This window comes from Centruroides sculpturatus, unplaced genomic scaffold (assembly GCF_000671375.1).
Source record: "Centruroides sculpturatus isolate CEXI.00-Female unplaced genomic scaffold, Cexi_2.0 scaffold460, whole genome shotgun sequence".
NCBI classification, from domain to species: domain Eukaryota; kingdom Metazoa; phylum Arthropoda; class Arachnida; order Scorpiones; family Buthidae; genus Centruroides; species Centruroides sculpturatus.
Genome location: NW_019384807.1, coordinates 237999 through 255792, shown reverse-complemented (window position 1 = coordinate 255792; position 17794 = coordinate 237999). Strand labels below are relative to the sequence as shown.

The 17794-nt window shown below is 26.8% G+C and overlaps 2 protein-coding genes across 2 annotated transcripts; both read left to right on the top strand.

Moving 5' to 3' along the window:
- The first annotated feature begins 4597 nt into the window (after nt 1–4597).
- LOC111629692 lies at nt 4598–10293 on the top strand. The gene is made up of 3 exons (XM_023373580.1): nt 4598–4708; nt 8553–8710; nt 8969–10293. The coding sequence occupies exons 1-3, from the start codon at nt 4598–4600 to the stop codon at nt 10101–10103; spliced, it is 1404 nt and encodes a 467-aa protein (XP_023229348.1). The 3' UTR covers nt 10104–10293.
- Nucleotides 10294–14500: 4207 nt separating this feature from the next.
- On the top strand, nt 14501–15645 carry LOC111629700. The gene has a single exon (XM_023373595.1). It carries the CDS (start codon nt 14540–14542, stop codon nt 15599–15601), a length of 1062 nt encoding a protein of 353 aa, XP_023229363.1. The 5' UTR covers nt 14501–14539; the 3' UTR covers nt 15602–15645.
- The last annotated feature ends 2149 nt before the right edge of the window (nt 15646–17794 follow it).

Here is a 17794-nt window from a genome sequence, read left to right as displayed (position 1 = left end):
GGTGATGGTTTTTCAAATTAAACAGACGTGGAGGGAGGGGAATTAAAATTAAAATCGCGAAAATAAAAATTGTCCGATAACTGAAAAATAAATAAATAAATATTAAAGTAATAATAAAGTTTATAAATTATAATTCGTTTGTAAAATATTTCTAATATATTTTCTTCCTTAATAATGTATCAAAAATACAATATTTCAAACATATAATTGTATGAATACACATAGAAAAATAACACTGACACATATTAATGTTATTAAACATATTTTCGGTATTATCGGCCTTGAATCTGTTTCGAAATGGTTTATTTTGGTTCTTCATATTCGTGAACTCAAAAATTCATTTTTATTCATGTGTAAAATTAATCATGTATTTAGGCAATAATATACTAATTTTAAATCCATAATCATTGTGCTATATTGTCATAGAATGTTTTAAAAGTCTTTAAAAATACATCATTCAAGCCTTTCAACCTCTAATTACTTTCTTTATTAACATATTGTGAAATCCTCGCTCATATAGAATCAATATATTCTTATACGAATGTCATTTAAAATATAAAATAATAGAGGAATAGTTTCGGTTTCGTATTGAATGGATGCAAAAAACTAAAACGATTTCATTTTAAAAAAATTGTAAAAAATATAAAAATATTTTAAATGTAAAAAGATCTTAATTATTTATTGTGACATCATTATCATATTTTAATTTAGAATTAATCGGAGCCTTCGGTCCTTAATCTTTCCGTATCTGGTTCCATTTTCATCTATCTAACACCATTCTAGAGAAAATTTTGAATTGAAGTCATGTGACTTCCGGTCTGGACCGGAAGTTCGTATATAATTAGGGCCTCCTGTCCCTAAGCTTTCCATATTTGTTTTCGATTTTTATTTATTTAATTAATTAACTCCATTCTCGAGACTATCAAAGGACAGACAGTGGAAAATTATATGTCCGAAATTTGAATTGCAGCCCAATAATTATTTCTATTATTCAACAGAAATATAATCTCTGTTTGTAGAAATGGGCTGGCAGAATTACATTTTAATAAAATATAAAATTCATCTGGATACGAGTCCAAGTTTACTTGCCATGTCTAATCACCAGGAACAACTATTTCCATTGCAGAGACAACTATTTCCATTGCAGAGATTAGACATGGCAAGTAAACTTGGACTCGTATCCAGATGAATTTTATATTTTATTAAAAAGAAATATAATCATTAAAAATAGTAGCATAAACGTTAATTACAATAAGAATAATTTCATGATTCATGATGTTTTATACTCAATTCTAAGAAAAATTAAGCAAGTATTCATCTTGATCATCGATCAATATATCGATCGATTCGATCTATGAATTCGATTATCGATTAACAACAAGATGTTTTCTTCCAAGATGAATCACTAACCTAATTTATTTTGGCATAACATTTTATTACGTGCGTTTAAATAGCTATAAAATTTCGGCGTTAAATTCTGCTATTCTATATTTAAACAAATGTTTTAAATAAATTATTAACATTTATATATAAATTATTTTATTATCTAATTTTATTTATTTAGAATATAGAAAGTTATTTCATTTATTTTTCCAATTTTTTTGGAAATTTTAATTAAATATAAGTATAGCCTTTTTTTAAAATTTGTTTAGAGTTTTAAAATGCAATTATATAACTAACTTATGATAGATAACATATCAAATTTTGACTTATTTATCTGAAAAATGCTGATAAATATTTGATATAGATTATACAAACAAGATAGGGATAATGAGAACAAATAAAATGTTTATTATAAAGACATATAACTTAAATATAAATATTATTTTTTTATTTAAAAACATGATAATTATTTAATTAAAAATTACAAAGGATAAAACAATCGTGTAGAATTTATACAATAATTTACATGGTTTGTTTTTGAAAGTTTGGGAGAATTTCTGATAGCTTATAGATATAAAATAAAAATAAAATTTATATAAATTCTAAATGTAAATTTACATAAATAAAAAATAAATTCAGTAAGTTTGAACTGAGGAAAAAAATCTACTTCCATCAAAATCGTTGTATGATCAATACCTATTGAGTTAATATTAACTATGCATTGAAATATTGCCAATATATTTAAAAGAAATTTTAGACGTTTTTTTTTTCCTTTTTCTTTTAAACGGAAAAATCGATTAAATCAATCCAATTTTTGGATATAAATTTGTATATTTTCTATAGGTTTTATCAAAAAGAATACTATTCAAGCTTGTGGTTGAATAGTAGATCCAACAGTAGATTTGTTTATCCGGTTCCCAGCCATAAAAGAAGTAATTTAGGCTACTATTATAGCTGCTAGATTGTTTTTCACGCGTTAAAATCAAGCATCCAAATTTGTGTTATATTCTTTGGGAAATTTTCGAATAAAATTCTATTACTATAATAAACGTTTTGGTCTGATTCATCCTTTAAATGTAAAATGTAGCATAAACTTTTCTAAAAAAATTATTTTTACCAGTTTTCTCTTAGGCGTAAATTATCAAAATATCTTAGATATGTTTCCTTATATGACAGACTTTCCAATTTACAAAAAATAAAAAAAAATGTAGTATAATGTATATTATTATAAAAGAAATGTAACGTATAAAGGTATTGCATTAGACCTAAATTAGGTTAAATTACATTAAATTCACAAAAATGAGTTTTTGGTCTATAAACACTTATGGACCAACGTTCTCCTGTTATGAAACTGTCGGATGAATTCAATATTTTAGACCAAAATTAAATTATATGTAAATACTAGCCGCGTGTGCTAAGCTTTGCTCGAGCTTTTGAGGGGGTGAGGAATTGATGAAGTTGATTGTGAGAGGGTGATAAAAGTAATGGTCTTAGTAACTAAAATGTATATTTACTGACTTGAATATTTACGGTAATGAAACTGTAAAACACAAAAAAATTGCTCGAGCTTAAGTTAAGAGGGGTGAGATTTAGGGTTTTTTTTTGTCAAATTTGATGCCAATACGTAGAACTCTTTATCTAACATATATATTTATTTTGACTTTCATCTAGATCTATAAAGATAAATAGGGGAGACCGGGCAAGATCGGCATGTTAAGCTTTACTTAAATTTTGTGTAATAAATACTGCTGTAAACTGAAAAAAAAAAGCTTTGCATATTGTCTATTGGAACGTTTTCTTACTATAGAACTGATTAAAATCAGTTTGGAAATAAAAATAATTAAAATAATTACAACTTTACAAGAAGAGAGAAATTGCCGAAGTTGCCCCTATACCCGGGGCAAGATCGGCAACTTCTCTCTTTTTGTAAAGTTGTAATTATTTTAATTATTTTTATTAAAGTTGCCCCTGGTATAGGGGCAACAGTAATGGGGCAAGATAGGCACGTATATAAAATTATGTTATTAACAATGTATAAGTTGGAATTCACTATTAAAACAAAGAAATACAAATCCAACACCCATTTAATATTATTACAACGAAATGCAAGTTCAAAGACATATATACATGAATAACAAATGCAAACATGTTTTCATTTATCATCTGTTTGATTTTTATCCTTTGCTTCTAATGTGGCTTTATGTTGCCGATCTTACCCCGCTAGTCATGATTTCGAAACATTAAGTACAACCCTGAGAACAGAATGCCAAGCCACGATCTGGCCACGTGAATAAGTTGAAGTTACATCCTTCTAACAGGAAAAGTAACTTTCGTTATCATGGAATTATAACAAAACCTGCCAATTCAATATAAATGGAAAAAAAATATTATATGGAATTGAACGAAAATGAAAATTTGCTTGATAATTCAACTACGCTTGTTGGAGAACAATAAAAACACTACACTCAACAAGCCACCAATAAAACTCAACTGCCTAACCTATAACCAAAGTCTCCTTTTAATTTGTTTTTAAAAAAAAGCGCTTGACAAACTTGCCCCGCATGCCGAAGTTGCCCCGGTCTCCCCTATATATATATAATTTTTATCAAATTTTATATGTTTTCATAAAAATTCACTCCAACATATTTATTTATATAAATATATATTTTTTTGTATGTATGTTTTAAATATATTTCAACAGAAAGAATAGATTTTTGCCACATATTGAATAATTTCGTAAAACAAATTGTTTATAAATTTATTTCAGGTTTTCTAATAAAGTTACACAATTTGCTATGTTCAATGATCTCAGGTTGCAGAAAATATTATTAACATTTGAATATTCGCAATTTATTGATGAATAAGCTATTAAATTAATTTTTTTTGTATTTTTTTCTGAAAAATTATGCATATTTCCAATTTCATATACTGGTGTATATATACTGACGATCGAAATTATTCACTCAGTCACACGCACGCAATAGATACATTTCTTTCATAAAGCCCTGGGCTATGGGTAAACTCACTAACAGAAAATTTTAGTTAATAATTAAAAAAAATATTATATATAATTATTTTGCATTAATTTATGTCGTCACTTTGTTATATTATATATTATAAAAAATAAATTAAATAATAATCGTGCGAATATTAGTAATAAGGTAAAAAGTGCAGATAAATCGCGACCTTTCATTTTCGAGCGCACAAATTCTAAATGAAGGAAGATGTATTTAAAGAAGAAAATTTCCCTGTGACGTCCCATATTAAAGAGAACTGGATGAGTATTAAAGAAGACGTGCCTGAAGCAAATCAGAGGTTAGAAAGTGTGCCATAGTTGCATATAAAATGGATGCAGATCATACAGGAAGGAACAAAAGTAGGATCGATTTTAGTCACTAAGGTGAGTTTTTCACTAATAATTTTCTCGATTAAAAGAAGTAATTCAATTATTAAAAATTAAATTAAATTAAAAAGCTAATTATTTTACTTTTATTTCTCTATAAAATTTTAAAAACATTTTATCTTTATAGTTTTACTGAAAATAAAGATGTCGACAGCTCTATTCTTTATTTTACTTGTAAGTATTAATATGTTAGTTTAATATTAGGGTCTTTATGTTATTCAACGCTACTAATATATATATATATATATTTTTTTTTTAATTTTCTAATTAGAGTTCAATTAAATAAAGAAAAAATAAACAAATTTTTAGCATCTCTTTTATCAATGTAGTTTCCTTTATATTAATACATTATACTATATAACAGTTTTAATGTGTAAATAAATATATTAATTTATACATAAAATCTGTTATATGTAAAATGTGTAGCTAAAGTTGGCAGACGTATTCTATGCATAAAAACAAAGGAAAAGTTTCTCGTTGGCGAGAAAAACTCCCTTAAAATTATAGCAAGGTTCTTGTTTAAAAACGTCTTTTTAAAAGATGTTTATCTAAATACGTAAGATGTGCAAACGTCTCGCTTCTGCCTTCTAAACAGACCCTTTTTAAACAGAATCTTGCTACAAATTTAAGGGTTTTTTCCCCCCTCGCAAACAAGAAATTTTCGGATCCACGTTAATTAGATATTTTCCCTTTGTTTCTACATACAATATGTATTTTAGTTTAAAATTAAGTTATCATTAAAGCATAGTTTAAATACCAATAATGTAGTTTACATATAAATTTTTTTCTTAGTATTACCATGTTAAATTAAAGATAAGTAACCATTAAATAAACATCATAAAAATGCTTTCATTAATATAATTTTATCTTACATTTACGCACAAATTTTATTTAATATAATTAATATATATTAAACAAAATTTGTATGTAAATAAAAATAAATTAATATAAATATTACTATATTTATGTTAGGTATAAATATACAAAAGGAAATTAAATTAATAAGCAATGAAACCTTATAAAACAAAGGTTTTACATTATTCAAAATAAATGTATTTTTCTCGAAATATTTATATTAAATTAAACTAAAAAGAATAGAAATTCATTAAAATTGATATAACTTTGATATAATCCTAAAAGAAATTATATAAATAAAAATGCTTAAATATATCATTTTAAAATAATACTTTCTCTATATAGATCTAACAATTTAGTTTATAAATATAAAAGTAAAAAAAAACAAAAAAAGATTGAAGATGCAACCTAAATAATTTGATTTACTTCCATTTTGATTAAAAAACATCTGCTTAAACCCCTATTGTTTAAAATAGATTAAGCACATTTAATGAAAGCATATTTCTATACAATACATATGTTATTTCTGTTTTTTGAAATTAGCAAATATAGGGTCAAGAATAAAAATAAACTAAATTCAAAAAATAGATTTTTCTCTTCTCGTTCTAATTTTGAATAGCTCACGTTCAAGATATAACAGTTTAAACCTGTTAAGGCAAACGAACGACATTTCGACCCCTTCTGGAGGAGCATCTTCCTTTTCTGAACTCCACCAAAGGTCTAAAAACGCTATTTTACCTCCAATTGTTTACCATAAATTATGATTAACTGTAACATAATTTTAGAACTAAACGTGTATATAATAATAAAACAAAGCAATTTTATTTATACTTGTATAATATTAAGTTCTAATGTTTAAAAAAAATTACAAAAAATAGGAATAATCTTCAATCTTTTTATTTATTAATTCTATTAATTTCTTTCGAAATTCTTATCGATACATTCGATACGCGAAGCCACGATTAAAAAACTTGTCGTTAGTATATCAAATATTAAAATTAATAAAGATTTGAAATATTATACTGTATATAAATATTTTAAAACTATAATTACCTGTATATATTTTTAATAATTTTGTAAAGTGGCACCAATTCTTCATACACGCTTCTTACTTTTACATATTTATGTTAGTGATCCTCGTAAACTAGGTCGTTTTTCAGACCTTAACAGGTTCAATATAACGTTTGATCTTTGTAAATGGAACCGATGCTACCGGATCAAAGTTCATTATTCCATGTTAGATTTTATATGTTATTATTATTATTATTTTTTTTTTTTTTGTGATAGTTTCCTAATTTGAATTACTAGTACCGTATGGTACTAAAGATTAGTAAGTGAATTTTATAAATTTTAAAACTAAAACTTGATGGAAATTTAAACGTAGAATCAGTGTTTAAATTATAACTTAATACATTATGTACTAATATAAAAATGCTAAATTTATAAATGTTGTAGTGTAAGTTCCAAGCTTTTCACATCAATAGAGGGTCAGGCCATTTATCTTTTGAGGCCTCTAATATCTTTAAAACAGAGTTTAAAAATTGTATTATATTTTGTAATGAATAAAATTTGACAAAAATTAGAATTCCCCCCTTTAATATGCAATAAAATAAATAATTTGCGACAAATATTTTTGAGATTTCTATAAATATGAGCTTAGATAAATGAACTTATTGGCTTTCCTGCTATTTTAAATATAATTTAGATCTTATTATTACGATTAACTTATCTAGCTTTTATTATTATTTAAACATTACAACTTTAAATCATCTTTAAATCTTAACATTTCAACAATTTTAATCAATACAATCATTTTACAATTAAAAAAAAAATAATTTATTAATTTTACATTTTGATAGATATTAGAATTTAAAATATTAATATTTAAAGATCGATTCTGAATTTAAATTCTTCTGTTTTAATTTTAAAATTTACAGAATTTATCTATTAACTTTTATCATTATACAAATAATTCGATTTATAAAACTCTTAAATAATAATCTGTTATGAGAATGTCAAAAAAAATAACATATTTAAATTACAATAATAGATATATTTTATTTTTATAATATTATTAATTAAATAACACTATCTTTCAGGAAAATTTATTTAAAAAAAACATTAATTATTGTCCTATAAAATAGCATAACATTCGACTACCTACACTTAATTAATTAATTAATTAATTAGCAATCGCTTTAAATCTCATTTTTAACAGAAAAATTTAAAAATTAAATATATTATTAAATAGAAATAATTAAAAACTTATTATTAAATTAATTATATTATCATGAAATAATTTAATTTAAAAAATATACGTATAATTGTTTCAAGAATTAAAAAAAAAAAAAAAAANTTTTTTTTTTTTTTTTTTTTTTTTTTTTTTTTTTTTTTTTTTTTTTTTTTTTTTTTTTTTTTTTTTTTTTTTTTTTTTTTTTTTTTTTTTTTTTTTTTTTTTTTTTTTTTTTTTTTTTTTTTTTTTTTTTTTTTTTTTTTTTTTTTTTTTTTTTTTTTTTTTTTTTTTTTTTTTTTTTTTTTTTTTTTTTTTTTTTTTTTTTTTTTTTTTTTTTTTTTTTTTTTTTTTTTTTTTTTTTTTTTTTTTTTTTTTTTTTTTTTTTTTTTTTTTTTTTTTTTTTTTTTTTTTTTTTTTTTTTTTTTTTTTTTTTTTTTTTTTTTTTTTTTTTTTTTTTTTTTTTTTTTTTTTTTTTTTTTTTTTTTTTTTTTTTTTTTTTTTTTTTTTTTTTTTTTTTTTTTTTTTTTTTTTTTTTTTTTTTTTTTTTTTTTTTTTTTTTTTTTTTTTTTTTTTTTTTTTTTTTTTTTTTTTTTTTTTTTTTTTTTTTTTTTTTTTTTTTTTTTTTTTTTTTTTTTTTTTTTTGCTTCCCTCACACAGTAATTTTCCATATTATTACAGATAATTGGATTGATAAATTGCGTAATAACAACTGTTCCGAGGCTTGTAACTCTCAATGTTCAGTGTGATAAAAATGGAATGAACGTTCACATCGAATTTGATCGTCCATTCAACGGAATCGTTTATTCTAAAGGGTACTACAGTAATTCACTTTGCAGGTAAAATTGATCTGATATTTTTTTAAAAAGATGTTTAACAATTATTTTCTGTTGCAATTTTCTTTAAATCTGTACTGAAAGAAAAGAAAATTGTCACGACAAAACTTAATCAATGAGGTCAAAATACTTCACTATTTTTTTTTTTTTTAAATGCTGTCAACCAAAGTACTTTATATTGGTTTGTACCGAGAAGTTTAAATTTGATATATTTTAAACTTTAACAATTGTTTTCAAAATATTTACTCTTTGTTATTTTAGATACGTGAATCCTGGCAGAGATTCTACTGTTTACGATTTCCTCATTCCATTATCAGGTTGCGGAACGTCTAGAAACGACAAAGGCAATTCGGGAAGTCATTTTTCATTATCTAATATAATTATCTTTCAAAATGATGAAAACTATCAAGAAATATGGGATCGAGCGCAGTCTTTGAGATGCGAATGGACAAATAATATTGATAAATTTGTTAACTTCGAACCAGTAGGAGTGGACATGTTAGACGTACAGGAATTAGTTTTCTCTGGTGATCAAGTCGATTGTTGGATGGAAGTTCAGTTGGGTAAAGGCCCATTTGCTCCACGTGTAAACAGATTAGTCAAAATTGGAGAAATTCTAACGTTAGCTATATTTATAAGGGACGAAGAACGTATTTTCGATCTCATGGTTAAAAGTTGTTACGCTTTCGATTCTCCAGATTTCAATTCTCCAGAAACTCGTAGAATTCAATTGACAGATGCGGATGGTTGTCCAATTAAAGCTAAACTTGTCGATGGATTTTATCGTACTAAACAGACTGGAATTACTACAGCTACGGTAATAGCATATGCATTTATTTCTGCATTTAAATTTCCTGATAAATCAGAAGTCTTTATGGCCTGTAATGTTAATATCTGTAAGAGAGGATGTCACAGTTCGTGCCTTCAAGAAATTACGCTAGAAACTCAGCATGTTCCAAAGATATTATCTAATGCATCATCTAGTAGAACAGCGCCAAGTACATCGATTAACCATAAAAGTTCATCTATCAGACCATTTCGGCCAAATAATTTAACAAATGGACACGTGGATCGTTTTCCACGTAGTACGGATTTGAAGTACATGGAAACTAACATGCGCCGTTCATTTAATATTTATTCTCCCGAAGATTTACCTCAATTTGATCCTATTTACATCTATGATAACCTAAATCCAAATATTGATCACGATGTTTGTATGTCTATACATAGTTTTGCTCTGAATGCCGCAATCACTGCTTTACTTCTAATAATATGCTGCTACCTAACATTCCACACGTGTTATCAAATGAAATATAACAAATACTATTCGAAATTCCCCTGCCGATACTTTTTCTTACCTTGTACGTTAAAAGACAGAGACGAAGAATTAAAATAATAAATTTATTTTGGGAAAGAACGATGACATCAAACAAAATCAATAGTTAATCTTACATTTTTTTGTTTTTGGCTTTAATTCAAGTTAAATTTATCTATCAGAAACACGTATTCGAGTTTTATCTAGCATTGGGCTGTAGAATTTTCCCAAATTTTTCATACTAATCCTGAAAGAACTGATGCCATTTTTTTATGTGACTTAATAAATATTTATATCAAAACATTTCAGATTTGAGTAATAAAATTCTAAATATTTTCATTTTGTTTCATATTGCATGTAATATTTTCACAGTGCTAACATTACGTAAATTAAGAAGAAAACGTCGTAAGTAGAAATGAACGAATCATCATGATCGTTTTAAAAATGCAGAAAGAAATTCACGATACGATTTATTATATCAATAACATAATCCTGTGTAGCAGATTTCACACCGGAAATTACCTCGTATATAAATTTAAATTTATATACATAATTTATAATAACGTAAAATAACATTCTTATAACAATCCACGTGGGTTTAGAAAATTATTCAATTTCATTTCTTACGTTGATTTCATTGTCAACGGTAACCATGACGATAAAAACCACGTGATTGTGACAGTTGGAATCCATCATTTTCTGTTTCGCTCGTGTTATCAACAAGGTAGAAATGAAGTAAGTACAGTCAGCAATTTTTTCCGCATTGTGAAACAGTAGGACAAAAAGTATTATTTTGTTAGAAAAATTCCCCTTGTTGCGTAACGCTTTTACAATCAGATAGAAATCAAGTTTATAGCTTAACACATCAGCAAATACATACACACTCTTTGTGCCTTATCCGGTAAGTATCATAAATTTTCTCAATTCAATTGATTTTTGTTACGGTAGTCTTTTTAAAGTTTTTTTTTCTCTCCCTAATTTTTAGTACGAGTGACTTAATCAATACTCGATGTAAAACAGTATTTTTTTAAAAAAAAATTAAACTTTAAATTTTAAAAATTAAATAATAATTAGATCGGTGATTGTATTAAAAAAACAATAAACGTCATAACGGATTAAAGTATTAATAGAAAAATATTTGATGCTAAAATTACAAACAGTATCGATAACGTTATATTATTTGATAATTTACATAAAACTACATTTGTGATCAGCCATGTCGATAGAAAATATCGCATATTCTAATGGGAATTAATGTATCAATGGAAAATTTCTCGAGTAATTTACGTTCGCAAAAATTCTATACGGAGTTATGTAAAACGTTTATTTTATAACGTATCTATAAATGAAATAAAGTATCATTTTTCTTATATATATATAATTTACATGTATAAGTTTTATAATTAAATTACTGTATTTATAAATTTAACTGACGTGTTTCAAGTTAATAACCATGCAGATGTACTTTTTACAGCTACACATACGCTATACGTTTCTAAATTACGTTCGGTACTCTCAAGTTTACAACGTGTGTTATAACTAACTGGATTTACATATTTTTTTGAAAATAATTAATAAATGATTTGTTATAATCGATTTATCGATTATTTTGCATGTAAGATGTAAAATCGATTTTTTGTATGAAAGTTTTTACTTTCTAATTAGTTTATACGTTTAGATTAGATACGTTGTTTTATCAATAACACAATAATAGTTTTTTGAGTAATCTTTTTAACTATCTCTTTTAATGTTAGAGTTGTACAGGCTTATTATTTTAAATTAGGTTCCGCTGTAAATAAATATTTCGTAGAAACCTGTTGAGTAATCTTTTACACGAGAAAAAAAAACTATTGTGTAAATAACTGCAAATGTCTAAGAAATTAGTCATGTTATACCAAAAAATATTTCTTTTCATAAACAAATCTTCAAAAAATATTCTATATTGTATTTCTACAATATATGTAAATTTAATATAAATAATGTATTTGCAAGATAATTTCTTATTGAATTTTTTAAAAAGTTTTTTCGATGCAAAAAGCTTTTATAGCTTATTTTCATAAGATGATGATGATAAAATTACTAAAAAAAGTTACAATGATATCCTTTTAAATCCCATTTAATTTTGTTTTTAATGGTCAAAGAAGCCCATTTATTCAAGTACAGTTTGTCCCAACAATGTAAATAATCTACGTTATTATTTTTTTATATTAAGTATTTCACAATGCGAGTGATTATTATTGTTTATTTATAGCGCGATACAATGTTATATAATTGTTTTTACAATATTTGACAGTTACATAACGTGTTAAACACAAAATACGTATTTCGTGATGTCCCAAAAATATAGAATAAGTTTAAACTTTGAGCAGTAGTTCATAACATAAATTGATGGAAATTGTTTTAATATGAAATACAGTAGAGCGTCGTTTATCCGAAGGTCGGTTATCCGAAGGAATTCCAGTCCAAGGTCTTAGATACTCTAAGACCTTGATTCCAGTCGACAAATTTAAATTTTCGCCAGTGCTGTGGCGCTGTAATCTTTGGCTATGTCTTGGGCTACTCAAATATTTTACGTTTTTGATACTAAATTAACTTCTGAAATATAATTTTTTATTGTTTTTATATTTTTCAATATATTTATTTTGTTCGTACAAAATAAAAAAATAATTTTTAACGATACAATAGTCTTCGTTAGGCTTAACATCGACGAAAATTCAACGCGAAGCGACACGCAACGGAGAAAAATTTCAACACGGGATAAATTAATATATTTTTTCGTACATAATTGGTTATCCGAACAACTCCAGTCCCCAATTGATTCGGATAAACGACGCTCTACTGTAGAACTGTTATTATGGTTAATGGCTTTAAAAAATGCAATTAGACACTGATTTTAATTAAATTTTGTGAAATTTCTGGATCCATTTAAAACCAGCACTCAATGATTTCTTGTTTAAGCTGTGAAAACGTCGTAAAATGCCTGTTATTAGCATAAATTTTTCGAGCATAATGTCCCACAAGGTCTCAATAGGATTAATGTTTGGGCTTCTTGTCGGCCACTTCATAACTTGAATATTATGATCGTCCAGCCACTTAGTTGTTGAACGTGAACAATGAATACTGGCATTGTTCTGTTGGAAAATCCAATCAGATCCTCCAATTTCTTCTCCAATGGGTAATAAATTATTTTTTAGACTTCTTGATAATTTTTAGATGTCTGTCTATCAGTTAAAATTATTAAATTTGACAAACCATTAAATCCAAAGCATTCCCACACCATAACAAAACCACCACCCTGTTACCTGATGAAAAAAATGCACTCTTCTTTCATATCATGCCAGTAATTAGGCCGTACAAATTAAATTTCTTTTTACCACTGAAAAGGACTGAGAACCACTGGTCATTCCACAGCATGTGATCTTTAGCACACTTCATTTTTGCCAATTTGTTTCGTTTTGTTAGTGATGTTTTTTTTTTTATATCAAGGTATCCAATTATTTCATATGTGGAGCTGCTGAAATTCTTCGACGAACAATGCTTTTTGATATTTTAAATCCATTTTCACACCAAATTTGACGAACTGATTTATTCTGTTGTGATTCAAGACGTACAATTCAATTATCATTCATTTGAGATATGATTTTGGGCTTTCCTGATCGATGTTTAGAAGGTATTAGTGATGATTTTTCCAAAATTTTATAACTTTCAGGAGTATATATGTTTATTAAAACAGCAATTTCCGTATTCATGCAATTTCTTCCGTACTAAACTCTCTTGCATGTGGTATTTTGGAAAGTTTTGATCCAGTATTTAAATTACTACTTGACTACAAAGTAAGTGTTATGCGATGCCTTTTATTTTTATAATTTTAAGTTTCTTTTGCAATTCAAATTTTGAAATTCTGTTTTATTATCTATACTTTTGGGACACACTGTATACATTTCAGCTATCTTGTTAAGACATTATAAAGTGTTAAGTAATGAATAAATTTGTCGATACTCTCGACGCATACCAATTTGACCCACTAGAGGGACCTACCCAATAACCAAACAAAAGGTTTTATGACCCTTTGTCTTAACCTGTTCCTTTGTTAGAACTACTGTCTGTCGACACGTGCGGACGTTCGTCCTACTGCTATGTAAAGACTTTTGTACATTAATTCATAGATTAAAGGAAGATACCTTAACCAGTTTAATATGTTTTCATCTGAGTGTCTCTCCACTGATTCTGAATTAACCACAAAATTAACTAAAGTTTAAAATAAATTAATGATTATAAATACTGTATAAGTTAAACTTCAGATTTAAAGTGTTTTTCAGTTTCAATAAAATGAAATTTTTCTGAATATTTTATTGTTTAAAGCCCTATATATATACAGGGTGCTTCAAAAAAATGTATACACACTTTGAACTATTGTAGTTTTCCCGCTCTACAAGGCTAATGTTATATTTCTTCGCCAGGTGGCAGCATAATCGTCCCTCTATGTTATATTATCAGTTGGAATTTGTAATATCAACATGGGGGACGTACGTTTGAGTTTTGAAGAACGTAAGCAGGTTATTAAGTGGTACTGGAAGTTTGAAAATGTAAATGAAGTTCAAAGACAGTGGAGAAGGGAGTATGATACAGAACCACCTTCAAGATTAACAATTACACGCATACGAGACAAATTCGAAGTTCATGGAACAGTGTGTGATGTGCATAAAGGTCATTCAGGTCGGCCTCGAACAGCTACAAGTGATGAGTCATCAACGGCAGTCTTGGAACTGTTTCAACGCTCTCCTAACAAATCTTCAAGGCAAGGGGCATGTGAAAGTGATGTAAGTGCTAGCAGCGTGCTACGCATTCTGAAGAGAGGCAAGTATCGTGTTTACATTCCAAGGCTGGTGCAACAGCTAAATGACGACGATCCAGATCGAAGGTTGCAATTTTGTGAATGGATTCAGGAGATGGTGATACGTAAACCGGGATTTATGGGTAGCATCATTTGGTCGGATGAAGCCCAATTCAAACTTAATGGAACTGTCAATAGGCACAATTGTGTTTACTGGTGTGAAGAAAATCCTCACATTACAATTGAAAAAGCTGTAAATTTGCCTGGTGTAAATGTGTGGTGCGGTTTGTCTTCAAGGGGACTCATTGGACCTTTTCGATTTGAAGGCACTGTAACTGGTATTAATTACCTAACAATGCTTGCTGATTCCATATTTCCTGCCATTCGTGCATTATACGATAATGATGATTTTTATTTTCAACAAGATGGTGCTCCGCCGCACTATCACAGGGACGTACGAGCTTACCTGGATCAAAATTTGCCGGGCCAGTGGATAGGACGCAGGGGGCCAATCGAGTTTCCACCACGCTCTCCAGACCTTACACCACTGGATTTCTTCTTGTGGGGCACAGTAAAAGATGAGGTGTACAAACGTAAACCACGTAACCTAGACATTCTTTGGAATGAGATTCAAGCAGTGTGTAGAGAAATCTCATTGGACGTTTTGATACGATGTACAGAATCTGTGGTGACTCGTACTCAGAATTGTATTGATGCTGCAGGTCACCAATTTGAACAGTATTAACATTTGTTATTTATGTTTCATTTACATTGGACTTTCAGCTTTCTATTTTCNATATATTTTTAAATAAAATGGTTCTGTACGAACAGGAATTTATTTAAATTATGGGAAAAAAATATGAAATCATTTTTATGTATGAACTTTAAACATTGATTTTATAAAATCTTTAGCCCCCAGCTTGATAAGCTATGATAATTGAAACGATATTAATTACATGTACTGTATTACATAAGTTACGTTTATTATTGGTGTCAAGCTTTAGATTATCTTAAAACATGCTTGTGCAGCAGAATAAATATTTATTTTTAGCCAACTCCCGAAGTAGATAAATTTTCTATTAACTTATCAGCATAATTAATCGACATTTTAAAGATGGAAGAAGTATCAAGTAATGTAATAAAATAATTCATTTACATAATAAAGCTTCGTTATAATTTAGTAATTTTATTATCCTTGTCGAATTTATTATTTCTATTCTTTTAATGAAATATTTAATTTTGATGTAAGATCAAATATAATAAATGATAATACGCAGAATTGAATAATTATTTTAATAAATATTACATGAATTACAATAGTAAAACTAAGTTTAAAGTGAAGAAAAAGTATTAAAATTCAACTAGAAAATAGATGATGACTAAACGTGGTATTTTCAACCATTTAAATTACGTAAACATTTTAATTTTTAATTTATTATTATAGTCTATTTAATATCCATAAATGCATGATATATGCAGAAGCGGTCTTGCATATAGGCAAAAAAAAAAAAGAAAAAAAGGCAATGCTTAGAGCTTCACAAATTTGGTATTTTATAATTTAAATCGTCAAACTGGTAATTTTTGAAAATATAATTGCACCGGTATCTATTGCATCTGTAGAATGATCATTTTCAAAATGAAAACTGATCAAGAACTGCCTCCCGTGGTCGGATCTAGGTTTGTTGGAGTCTAGGGTTTATTGAAGTCAAATGGGGCCCATTTTTAGTTAGATTAAGAATCTTTAAATTGTTATTAAAAATGAATTTTAAACTACATCAAAATCAGAGTTGAAAATATTTATTTATATAGTTTGTAATTCAACACCATTTCATATCTTATAGAAATAGTCCAGAAAAGCGCTTCGATATATATAGATACATGGAAGTAATAAATGATATACTGTAGCTTTATGGCCAACAATATTAACAGATGCTATTATTGATCATATTCTTAAAACAAACCAAACAGTATAGAAAAGGGATTTCTTAATAAACGAAAAAAAAAAAAAAAAGAATTAAGATAAGATAATGGAAATAGATAAAACGCCAGATGAAGGAAGTAACTTGACACCCGAAAAATTATTTAAAATACAAATTTACAGTGTTCTTGACACACTATTGTGTCAAATAGATTGGCGTTATGAAAAAATGAAAACTATCTGCGACGATTTTTGCTTTCTCTGTGGCTCGTCTTTACAATACACGAGTGTTGGGGATTTAAAAAACTCGGCTGCAGATCTCGCTATTAAACATAGCAAAGATTTAAAAAAGTAACTTCACAAGTGAAATTAAAAGTTTTAATTTTGAAGTAACGAAAATATAGAAATATAAACAAAATATAGAAACTGCATCTCCTCTTAATATTCTATAGGCGCTTCATGATTTTGGTTTAATTGAGTCTTACCCAAATATCAACGTCGCTCTTCGAATATTTCTAACTCTTCCCGTTTCTGTTGCTTCGTGCGAGAGAAGTTTTAGCAAGTTAAACTTAATAAAAAATGATTTAAGATCAACTAGCGAACAAGAACGATTATTCAATACTTCTATTATTTCAATAGAATACAATATCGTTAAAAATATTAATTATGAAGATGTAATTAACGAATTTGCTGAAATGAAAGCCAGAAAAATTCAATTAAAATAAATCTTATTAAAAATCTATTGTAATGTATTTGTTTTATTATTTTCCCAAAAAACCAAATAAATTAAGGGGCCTAAATGCAAATTCTTGCACAGGGCACAAGAATGGCTAGTTACGGCTCTGTATATATAACAGAAAATGACTTCCTGTATTATCTTTTAAAGATAGAAAATTAAACACTAAATGAAAAGCAAACGAACTTTTAATGTTCGTCAACTAAATAAAAGTTCTACGGTATTTTAGTCGGAAAACAGTGGCGGGCACAAGGCATTATAAATTTGAAAATGCGCTCCAAAAT